This window comes from Loxodonta africana, chromosome 13, assembly GCF_030014295.1.
Source record: "Loxodonta africana isolate mLoxAfr1 chromosome 13, mLoxAfr1.hap2, whole genome shotgun sequence".
NCBI lineage: Eukaryota > Metazoa > Chordata > Mammalia > Proboscidea > Elephantidae > Loxodonta > Loxodonta africana.
This window is the reverse complement of record NC_087354.1, coordinates 35,479,992-35,492,157: the sequence shown is the minus strand read 5'-3', so window position 1 is coordinate 35,492,157 and position 12,166 is coordinate 35,479,992. Positions and strand designations below refer to the sequence as shown.

General features: G+C 41.3%; 1 protein-coding gene across 2 annotated transcripts in view; it reads left to right on the top strand.

Annotated features, from left to right (window-relative positions):
- ARNT2 (aryl hydrocarbon receptor nuclear translocator 2) overlaps nt 1-12,166 on the top strand; it is a 199,910-nt gene that overhangs the window by 111,839 nt on the left and 75,905 nt on the right. For both annotated transcript variants that reach the window (XM_064267202.1, XM_064267201.1), the window contains exons 7-8: nt 2,345-2,410; nt 2,821-2,906. In XM_064267202.1, coding sequence (XP_064123272.1) covers nt 2,345-2,410; nt 2,821-2,906 — 152 coding nt within the window. The remainder of the gene's footprint in view (nt 1-2,344; nt 2,411-2,820; nt 2,907-12,166) is intronic.

The window sequence follows — 12,166 nt, the reverse complement described above, 5'->3', positions numbered from 1 at the left end:
ACACAGTACTGACCTTAACTTAGCCTCTAGCCCACTTCTGCACTGTGGGACCTCCTCTACTCTGCCAAGGTGCCTACATTGTTGATGTTGAGGGTCTCAGGCCCTGGCCCAGGTGAGGCACTCACTAATGTCATTTTTCATCCAATTGTTTGCTGCTGGAACTATGAGTCCTGCTTGCGCATCTGTTGGCTACTATGAAATTCCAAAGAACAGATACTTGAAAATACATCTATATCTTCACTCATTCAAAATGATCTTTTAAAAGCAAGAGTTCTTTTAAAAAGAAATTTGTTGGTCTACAGCCTGGTGAGTTGGCCTCAGATCATCAAGATCGTCTGTGTCGAGCTGGAACCGTTCTCCTTCTCACCTCTAGCTGGGCCCTCAGAGCCAGCAGAGTCATTTTGCTCCTTTTTAAAAGAAATGGCCCTGCAGGAATTTGAGTGTAGCTATCCTTTCCTCTGAGTCTGCTCCACTCCAGACTGAATATCTGAAATTCTTCCAGAAGACACGAATGTAATCACCCTCATCACTTGCCTCAGGTCACAAGATGACGTTGGAAGTCTCCATTTGCCTTAGGATTGAGTCTCTGCAGACGGCCTGCCCCTCTGTTCAGCTCACAGGGAGAACTGGGCAGTAGGATTCAAACATCAGTGCTCACCCGGGGTAAACCACCATCAGTTAACATAGTCAGTCACAGCAGGGCCCTTCTTCCAATGCTTTAGCCAACAGAGGAAATGCACACCCTGGTTGGTAGACATTTAACATGTTGTTGTTACCTGCTGTCAAGTGGACTCCAACTCATGGTAACCGTAGGTACAACAGAATGAAACATTGCCCGATCCTGCATCATCCTCACAATTGCCAGCATTTTCAAGTCCACCATTGTGGCCATTGTGCCAATCCACCCCACTGAGAGTCTCCCTGCTCTTTCAGGCCTTCTGCTTCACCAACTATGATGTCCTCCTCCAGCAATTAGATCTCTCCTGATGATGTGTCCAAAGCAAGTGAGTTAGACAGTATTCTGCTGTAATTCATAAGGTTTTCATTGGCTTATTTTTGGAAGTAGATTACCAGACCTTTCTTCCTAGTCTGGAAACTCTACTGAAACCTGTCCACCATGGGTGACCCTGCTGGTATTTGAAGCACCAGTGGCATTCAGTATAGCACCAGCAGTGTAAATGTTTAATTGCACCATCTAAGCAATTCCTTTATTAGTACATTAATTAGACGTGTCATAGTACACTGTTTGTATTAGTGGCCTATTTAAAATGCTATTAGCACTGCCCTGTCAACCAGGTAGTCCCCTCTGTGCTCTGATCCTCCTCTGGGGACATGCTCTTAAGTTGCTTTTCACAGTGCCAGGCCCACACTACCTGGCCTTACCTCTGTGGTGGGCAGCACTGCCATCTGCTGAGAGCATGAGCTTCTCCAAGTAAGCAGCCTATGACATCTTAGTTTCAGCAAAACACTGGTCACAGTCTGCCAGGAAAGGGCACCAGTGGCATGGTTTGAGTCTGCTGTGACTACCATGCTGGTGCTGGCAGTTGTCCAGGGCCTCAGAGTGAAATTGGACTCTTTTCTTTGAAGTATTGAATATTAAGATATTGGGACATTACTTATCATGTAGTTGGGAAATGGAAACATATGTGAAAAGCAGTCTTATCAGGCACCAGTCAGAACCTGGCCATGATGCCAGCTTTGGACATTCAGAGTCCAGGATACTGAGAGGAGAAGCCACCATGGGCAGTGTGACACCTCACATACCCCGCCTCCCAGAGAAGGACTCACAGAAAGACCTGCGTCCCCACTTTTCCTCTGCCATCAACAGGATTGCAGCTGTCTGGTCATTCCTGGTGCCAGAACATTGAAGGGAGGAGGGAGAGTTTCTGCAGCTGTGATTCTAGAGCCTGAGAAGATGCTTCTGTTCATCAACTGGCAACATCTGTTTTGAGTTGATGTTTCTGCTCAGGCCTGAAGAAACACTGTTGCTGTCATCACCCCTTTCCCTTGTTCCCTGAAAGCCACCCGGTTACACTGAATGATCTACAGGATTGAGCATGACCAGGCTCCCCTAGTCTTTCTGTGGGTCTCAGCTTGTGGGTTGGGCCCTGAAACAATTCCGATGTGCGTTGCAAAGTGAGTCCCACTCTCCTGGCTTTCAGTGACAGTTGAAATTCAAAGGCGTGCAATCCTGCTTCTACCACTTTGGGAGGAAATTGGCCATAGGTCTCGTCTGAATAAACCTGTAAATGTCAATTAAGGTCCATCTACTTGATGGCCACACTGTACATTTTATAAACTTACCTAGTTCTTCACTCATTCTAATAAATTTATCACATCTTAGGTGTGGAAATGCTCCTTTGGACCACCTTCCTCTGAACAGAATAACCACCATGAGAAAAAGGTTCAGGTCAGTATGCCTTTCTGATGTGTGTTTTTGGGCTGTGCTAGTAGATAGCTTAGATCCTCTAAGCTAAGGAGTAACTGACTTGAAGAGGGGACCAGTAGATACCTACAGCGGGGCTGTGGTGGCTGAAATGAGAATTGGAAGTGAGATGGAATTTGTTTTGAACTTCAGTCTGCATAAAACCAAACCACTTGCTGTTGAGTTGATTCCAACCCATGGCAACCCCATCCATGTATATCAGAGTAGAACTGTGCTCTGTAGGGTTTTCAAGGGAAATGAGGTTATTAAGAAGTCAGGATTCAAAGTCACAAGGCAAACAAGTAAACACATTAGCTTAGATGTCAAAGGAATCATTGCCATCCTTGCCCCCCCCACATTTGATAAAAACAGTTTCACAAATGTTCTTTCTTTAGGAATGGCCTTGGCCCTGTGAAAGAAGGAGAAGCCCAATATGCTGTGGTCCATTGCACAGGATACATCAAGGCCTGGCCGCCAGCAGGTAAGCAGCACCTGCATACTTGTTCCAAGGGAATTGGATTCCATATCACCTTGCCGCATGCAGCATACCATGGTATCTTGTTAGCAATGTATTCTTGTAGAAAGAGGCAGGGTCTCGTTTTCCACTTTATTTGGAACATAATGATCTTCGTAATTGGAAAAAGTTCCTGCTGTTTGAAACAAAGGTTTCTAAAAAGAACTAATTTTGTAACAGTGATTGGAGCCTTAGCAAGTTATTCCTATATTCTATCACTTAGAGCACTCTAGAAAGGCAAAATAGCAATTTGAAATGATCGTCGTAGCCAGGGTGTCTTGTGCTGCTATAACAGAAATACCACAAGTGGATGGCTTAAACCAAGAGAAGTTTATTTCCTCACAGTAAAGTACATTAGAAGTCCAAATTTAGGGTGTCAACTCCAGGGGAAGGCTTTCTTTCTCTGTTGGCCTCTCATCAATTTTCCTCCAGACTAGGAGCTTCTCTGCACAGGGATTCCGGGTCCAATGGACGCGCTCTGCTCCCAGCACTGTTTTCTTGGTGGTGTTAGGTCCCCAACTCTCTCCTTGCTTCCCTTTCCTTTTCTCTCTTTTAAGATAAAAGGTGGTGCAGGCCACACCCCATGGAAACTCCCATTACATTGGATCAGGAATGTGGCCTCAGTAAGGGTGTTACAGTCCTACCCTAATCCTCTTTAACATAAAATTACAGTCACAGAATGGAGGATAACCACACAATACTGGGAATCATGGCTCAGCCAAATTGACACACACATTTTTGGGGAGACATAATTCAATCCATGACACAAGGCTTAGTATACCATCTTTGACACATGAAAGCCAGGGAAGTAAACGCTATATTCCAGAGTTACATGAAAAATTTTAAAGGGAAAAAGGCCTTAAACTAACTTATTACCTGCTTTTATTGAAGTTAGCATTAAAGATGTTTTATAGAATAATACGTATTTATTTTGTTCATGTAAATATAGAATTTTTAGAGTCTAATAGGAAATAATAACCAACGTTAATTTATGAAACCTGGGGAAAAAAGTATAAAATCACAGCTAAAAAGAAATATATTGCATATTGGAATTGGTAAATACTGATGACCATCCTCCATGTTCCTACTACAAAATACAGAAATGCTGAGTAAAACGTAGCAGAAATAGATATCACTGTATAGCTTAGCTTGCAAAACAACAAAGGGAAATCTTCAGGTGGCAAAAATGAGAGACTTATAGCTGGAAAGGTAAGAACACAAGCTAATGGCACCGCAGCCCAGGAGGATATCAGATCTAAGTAAAATCCTAATGTCTAGGGGATTTGGTCTTAACATACATAAAAGTACAGGAAAAGGAGCTTTTGGACCTGAGCAGTATAGAAAAATACAGCTGACATCTCTGTATAAAGCCAAGACTATGGGAGGGCTGTATAAAGGGAAGCTGAAAAAATTTTACTCATTGACTCAGGGCAAGGATAAGAATGCTTGTCTCTGCTCAGAGTTCTGTGTAGAGATAAAATCTCCTACGAGGTATTAAAACACCAAACCTGTGCAGCATTTGGATTGAGGCCATATTTAAACAGTCCACATCAAGATGGAATCAAAGTCAGGGAAACTCGTGTGGTATCTAACCTAGTGAGACCCTTCAGAGCACTTAACGAAAGCAAATCGAAAGTACATTGTTAGGAACATTGCCACAACCCAGGGTGCATGAGTCTTTCTCTCTTTCTTATGCATACACATACAGACATTTTATTTTCCCTAGGTATAGAATTCTGAGTTGACAGGGCTTTGTTTTGTTTTTTGTTCTTTTTTCCCTTTCAGCCCTTTAAAAATAGAACTTCAGTGTCTTCCTGCTCGCATAGTTTCTGAAACAAAGTCTGCTGTATTTCTTATTGTTGTCCCTCTGTGTAATGTCCCTCTTTTTCCCCCCGTATGCCCTCAAGATTTTTCTCCTTATCTTTGGTTTTCCAGCAGTTTGACTATGATTTCACTAAGATATGTCTAGGAGTGTGTGTGTCTGTTTTGGTATTTATTCTGTTTGTGGTTTTCTGAGATTTTTGGACCTGTGGTTTGATCTCTTTCATTATTTTTAGAATGTTCTCATCCATTATCTCTTCAAACTTTTTTCTGCTCATGTTCATTTATTCTCATATATCCATTCATTCAATCTGTCTCTCTTCTTTCCCTTTGCAGGGTTTAATTATACTTATGCTAAACCATTTGATATTGTCCCACAGCTCTCGAGACTCTGTTCTGTTTTTATCTTTTTTTTTTTTCTTTTTGCGCTTCAGTTTGGGTAATTTCTCTCGACCTGTCTCCAAGTTCACTGATTCTTTCTTTGGCTTTTTCAAGTGTACTGGTGAGCCCATCAAAGGAAATTTTTGTCACTGTTACCATGTTTTTATTTCTAGCATTTCCATTCATCTCTTTCTTCTAATTTCTTTCTGCTGAAAGTCCCCATCTATTTATGCCTGTTGTCCACCTTTCCCACTAGAGCCTTTAACATAGCAATCATAATTATTTTAAATTCCTAACAGCTGGGCTATCTCTGAGACTAGGTCTATTGATTGCTTTGTTTCTTGAAAGGAGGTTATCCTTTCTTGCTTTTTTTGTGTGTCTCATAATTTTAAATAGAGTGCTACACATCATGTGTAGACTAATAGAGACTAAGGTGAATAGTATTTATGCCTGGAAATGGACATGCTTTTTCTCCTGCTAGGCCATTAGTCTGGGAGGTTGTGTCAATCTAGTCAAGAGTTGAGCTGGATTTGGGTTTTGTTGTTGCTATGCTTACCCTAAGTACACCACCAGCTTTGAATTTCTCTAGCACAATTTTTCTCAACCTTAGTATTACTGAATTTTTGGCTGAAAAAACCTTTGTTTTAAGGGCGATTTTGTATATTGTAGGGTATTTAGGAGCATCCTGGCCTCTACCTACTAGTTTCCAGTAGCACCCTCCCCAAGTTGTGACAACAAAAATATCTCCATACACTGCCAAATGTCCCCTGTGGGGTAGGGGGCAAAATCATCCCTGGCTGAGAACCATTGCTGTAGTGTTACGTTGTGCTTAGGATGGAGGTTGGGTTGCCTGAGAGTAATACAAGAACTTGGTAGATAAAATATAAAACTCTATGAAAAGACATGAAAGAAGATCTAAGCAAATGACTAGTTTTACCGTGTTAATATATGGGAAGAGTTACCCTACATTCTTTAAAAATTCCTTTCATTTCCAATCAAAGTATATTTTTAAATAAATTAATTTTTTCTAGAACTTGACGTGTTGATCCTTAAATTTATATTTAATGGTAAAAGGCCAAAATTATTCAAGAGGAATTTGAAGAAGAAGGAGGAGAAAGAAGATGACTTACCCTACAAATTACAAGAGTTATTTCTGAGCTATAAGTAATGAAAATAAAAGACTCATAAACCAATGAACCAAAGTAAAATCTCAGAAATATCTGACAGAAGTAGCTTTAAGCTAATTCAGTGATGAAAGGGCTTGGATGAAATTAGATTATTTTTTCATACCATACTCAAAAACAAATTTTGGGTTTGTGAAAAGCAAAAATTTCAGATATTTGAAGAAATGGAGGGTAGCCCTAGTGGCACAATGGTTAAGCACTCAGCTGCTAACCAAAAGGTCAGCAGTTTGAACCCACCAGGTGCTCCGCAGGAGAAAAGACCTGGCACTCTGCTCTCATAAAAATTTCAGCATTGGAAACCCTGTGGTGGCTATGAGTCAAAACTGACTTGACAGCACACAACAACAACAGAAAAAATGGAGAACTATATTTTTTTAACATCAGGGAGAGATTTCTTAAGACACAATAGGTACAAATTCTAAAGCTAAAAATCAGTGCGTTTTACTACATCTAAATTTAGAACTTCTATACAATAAGACATCATTCATAAAAATAAACTATAAATCACAGACTAGGAGAAGGTATTTCCAATGCATGTAACTGGAAAGGAATTAGCATTAGTTTAGGAGGATTTAAAGAGCTTCCACAAATCAGTAAGTTAAAGAACAGGCAAATGGAAAAATAAGCAAAAGGTATAAATAGGCAAGAAAAGAAAACCCATATGATATTATGCTTAACTTCACACCTACTAAGATTCATGCTAATTGAAACAACAATGAGATGCTATTTCATTTTTATCCTTTTGGCCAAAAAATTAAAACTCTGATAGAGGTTATGGAGAAGTAGGAGATCTCATTCAATGCTGGTGTAGTATCCAGAGGTACAGACACACAGGAGAGCCATTTGACATTTTTAGAGAAACTGAAGATACATAGTTCTGGTGACCTAGCAATTCCACATCTTAATTTATGACCTACAAAAGAAACTGTCACATGTGCACAAAGGTACCTCCACGAGTACAAGCAAAGAGCTCTCCAATTTGGAAAGTGTCCCCAGAAGCTGATCTTTAAACCAAGTGCACTTTACTCATACTGTGGGGTTCCTTGTTGATGCACCCTAGCCCACCAAGGGTATCAAGAGAGGCTTCCTGAAGAGGCTTGTAATAGTGCTGGACTGGCACTGCCAAATTCTGTTGCAAGGAACCCCATTCCAAGCTGACCATCTCAATTTTCCTGATGCTTTCTTTTTTTTTTCCTTATTTTAACTAGTTAGTCATTGTCATTCCGCCAGACAAATTGCTCTTCTTGTTTCTGGCTTCACAATACTGTGTTTCTCACTACTTTATTTGAGTTCCTGCCTGATATTACAAGAGAATACCATTATTATGGTAAGACAAACTGTTAGTATCCTGCGGACAAGGTGGAGGAAGGAGGCTGAGGCCCCAGGTGTATGCAGGTGACTGTATCTTGAGAGTCTGCAAAAATGACCCAGGGCAAGTTTTTCTGGAGTCACATCTAGTTTTTTGTTTTGTTTTTATAGTTATTTTGCACAGGTTTTAATTTTTCCTTCAACTTAGAAAAAAACAAAATTCCAGATTTATGAAGCATATTACTTTTTATATGTAACTCTTCCCACCACCCCCACAGTCAAACAAGCATACTCCATTTAGCGAAACAAAATGGGGGAAAGTACCACACCGTGCTCTCTATTTCCTGACTTTTAAAGACATTATATGTCTTTAAAGAGGCTACAATAGACATTGACAGTTGGCCTCCCTGTAGGGCAAGGGCCATGGCAATGGCCTGCATCCCCCTCCAGCCTTCACCCCAACTCCCAGCAGATTAAATCAGTTTCTCCTTGGGGGCCTCCACTGTATCCAAGGTGTAGTCTATTATTTTACATGTTAATTTCCACTACACTCTGAGATCCTTGAAGGTGGGAATTGGGCTTACTCATCTCGGTGTCAAAATTTGGGAGCATGTATAGTTTCGTGTCACTTGAACGTTGGCGTGTACAGGGTAATGGAGGCAGTGAGTCTTCAACGGCACTTGAAACTCTGCCACAGGAGAAACGGTTGAAGGAGCCGGGGGTGTTGGAGAAAGTGAGACATGATTTTTGTCTTAAAGTATTTGAGGGGGTGTCATTTGAGGGAAGAATTAAACTTATTTAGGACAGTTGCAGAAGGCATAACTTGGACCAAAGAGAGAAGGTTACCAGAAGGCAAATTTTTACTCAGTAGAGAGAAAGGACAAAAGATATGAACAGGATGTTTAAAATATATATATGAATATAGATACATGCACACGTGTGTGGGGGTGTATATACACTAAGCTTATGGGGAAAAGATGAGCCTTCCTGTTAGTCACAATTGCAAATGAAAACAATTTGATACCATCTCTTATTACCTACAAATGACCAAAAAAAAAAATGCCCAATATTGGTAATGTTCAGATAAGTGGACACTTTCACCTACTGCTAGTGGGCATATAAATTAGCACAAATCTTCTGAAGAACAATGTAGCCAAACCAAAAACCCACTGCCGTCGAGTCGATTCCAACTCATAGCAACCCTATAGGACAGAGTAGAACTGCCCCATAGAGTTTCCAAGGAGCGCCTGGCGGATTCGAACTGCTGACCCTTTGGTTAGCAGCCGTAGCACTTAACCACTACGCCACCAGGGTTTCCAAACAATATAGCAGTATGTGTTAAATGCCTTAAATTGCGCTGCCTTAGTCATCTAGTGCTGCTATAACAGAAATACCACAAGTGGATGGCTTTAAAAAAGAGAAGTTCATTCTCTCACACTCCAGTAGGCTAGAAGTCCGAATTCAGGGCGCCAGCTCCAGAGGAAGGCTTTCTCTCTGTCGGCTCTGAAGGAGGGTCCTTGTGATGCATCAGTCTTCCCTTGGTCTGGGAGCACCTCAGTGCAGGAACCTTAGGTCCGAATGACACACTCTGCTCCCGGCGCTGCTTTCTTGGTGGTGTGAGGTTCCCATGTCTCTCTGCTCGCTTCTCTCTTATATCTCACCAGAAATGGGCTTAAGACACTAATCTTGTAGATGTCATCAGTGTAGTTGCCACTAATCCATCTTAGTACATCGTAGTGTTAAGATTGACAACATATGGGAAAATCACATAAAATGATGAACAATCACACAATACTGAGAATCACGGCCCAGCTAAATTGACAGATATTTTGGGGGGACAGAATTCAGTCCATGACATGTGCATTCCTTAAGCTACAGGAATAGCATTGCTAGGAATTTATTCTAAGGAATTAATTAGAAATGTGTATGCGTTGTACATTTAAGCATTATTCTACAGGCAGTCCTGGCGTTAGGAAGGAGATCTGCTCCTGTGTCTTTACATCGAGTGTGTAGGTAAGCTGGAACAGGTGCGTGCAGCTCTTATTTAGCCTTACTTCAGTGCAAGAGCAGGCTCGAAGCCCATTCAATGATTTAAACGCTGCCTGTGCAGCCAAGGTGTTGTGGTGAAGACTTTGTTTCGAGTAGGGGTTGGTTCAGTCATTTCAAAATGAGGGCAAATTTACATAATATTGAAGGGCAAGTACCAGTTGTCTGTAAATCCGATGTGTGTAACTGGGGACTGCCTGTAATTGTGAAAAACTCGAATTAATCTAAATTTCAGTGATAGAAAATCAGTTAACAATAGCATGGAACATCTATATGATAGACTGCCAGGCAACCATTAAACAGGCATGCTTTCAAAAGATATTCACAAATAAGGCAAAGTGCTAAAAAGTGTTAAGAAAAATAGCAGGTTATAAAGCATGCATGTTACAATCCCAACTTTATTTTTAAATTACTAATTGCTAAAGTGTGATGGGAAGCCATGGTGGCATAGTGGTTAAGTGCTATGGCTGTTAATCAAAGGGTTGGCAGTTCGAATCTGCCAGGTGCTCCTTGGAAACTCTATGGGACAGTTCTGCTCCGTCCTACAGGGTCACTATGAGTCAGAATTGACTCAACGGCACTGGATTTGGGTTTGTTTTTTTTTTTTTGGTAAAAATTTTCAACGTATAAGCACACTTTAAACCAAAAAGCCAAACCCACTGCCATCGAGCTGATTACTGACTCGTAGTGACCCTGTAGGACAGAGTAGAACTGCCCCATACAGTTTCCAAGGAGCACCTGGCGGATTCGAACTGCCAACCCTTTGGTTAGCAGCCGTAGCACTTAACCACTACGTCACCAGGGTTTCTGAAAATTTTTACATTCAGTATTAATCTTTGTTTTGTCTGTGTGGTAGATTATTGGTCACTTTTTTCTTCTCTTTTCATTTCCACGTTTTCCAAATTTTTGTATAACTTTAATAATCAGAGAAAAATGACATTTTTAAGAAATCAATATGAGTTTTCTGAAGAAGCATTCCAGACCATTGGATTAAGTGTTTTGCAGTCAATGTAGAAGTGGTATTTTTTTCATTTATTTTTGTATTTTTTTGGTTGTGTTTTTATGAAGACTGAGGTTGTAAAACCAAGTCTGTCTCCCAACATATGATGGTTCCAGCATGCCTACAGGATACTTAGCTTATACTGCTTTTTCCATGGCAGTTAATACTCTGCTTTTTGATAGATGACCACATCCTCAGCGTATGTAACTCTGCTTTGTGTTTGCTGTTTATATTTCAGTCTCCCTCATTAGCCAGTAGATCCCTCAAAACCATGGGTTGTGCCTCGTTCATCTTCTCAACCCAGTGCTTGGCTCAGGCCTGGCACCATAGCATGTACTTACTGAGGACTGGAAGGATGGGTGGATGGGTGGATGGATGGATGGAGGGATGGAGGGATGGAGGGAGGGGCTCTTGCCTAGACAAAAGAGGTACTCGACCTAGGGAGATGAGTATGTGAAAGAATTTCTTGCCAGAATTCCTGAGGGAGTTTATAGAATCTGTTTTTCCAGAAATCTTTTAAGATGGTGAAGACAGTCACCTGGCTTAGATAAGGTGGTTGAAATGAGGTTATTGGCACCCTTGCCCTACTATAAAATCACGGAATTGGAGCAGTAACCACTTAACGATTGGATGATGCCTTGTAAATGCTCACAAAGAATGCTGTCCTTGCTTGCTTACTCCTCAATTATAAACAATGACTTGATTAGGAAGTATGAAGATTCCTAAGTACCAGAGTTGCTAAAAAGGTCGGCAGCTGACCTTGAAAATTATCTCAAGGTGAGCAGAAGAAGTATACTTTGTAGAACACACAGTGGCTTTACAAGCTGATTCCTTTGGCACCCCACTCGCAACATGTGTACTTATCCCTGAGACGCTGAGTTGTATACTCGCGCTTCTCCTGTTGCCTGCTGCCTCCATGTTAAAGGTAAATGACACGTGTGTTCTGATGTATTCCATAAGCCCTTTCTGTGTCACAGTAGCCTTTCCAATTAGCCGTACTTTGCTCTGTCTCACCAAATTTTACACTGTGTAAATTTGGTAGTTCAGTGGTAGAATTCTCACCTTCTTGAGTGTGGAAGACCTAGGTTTGATTCCCAGCCAACGTACCTCACACACAGCCACCACCTGTCCGTGGAGGCTTATGTGTTGCTATGATGCTGAGCAGGTTTCAGTGAAGCATCCAAACTGAGATGGACTAGGAAGAAAGTCCTGACGATCTGCTGCCAAAAATCAGCCAGTGAAAACCCTCTGGATCACAGTTGTTCCGTCTATAACCAGCCATGAAGATAGCTTAGAACTGGGCAGTGTTTTGTCCCATTGTACACGGGTCCCCTGGCCTGACACTTCGGTTGTTCCAGTCTGACAGAAATCACCCATGACAGGTTATGTTCTGCACTTTATGAAGTGTGTTCAAAGTCCAAAGAAACTTTGAAATTCTAAAGATATTAATTGCCTCCACTGCATTGTCACTGACCCACCACCTTGCA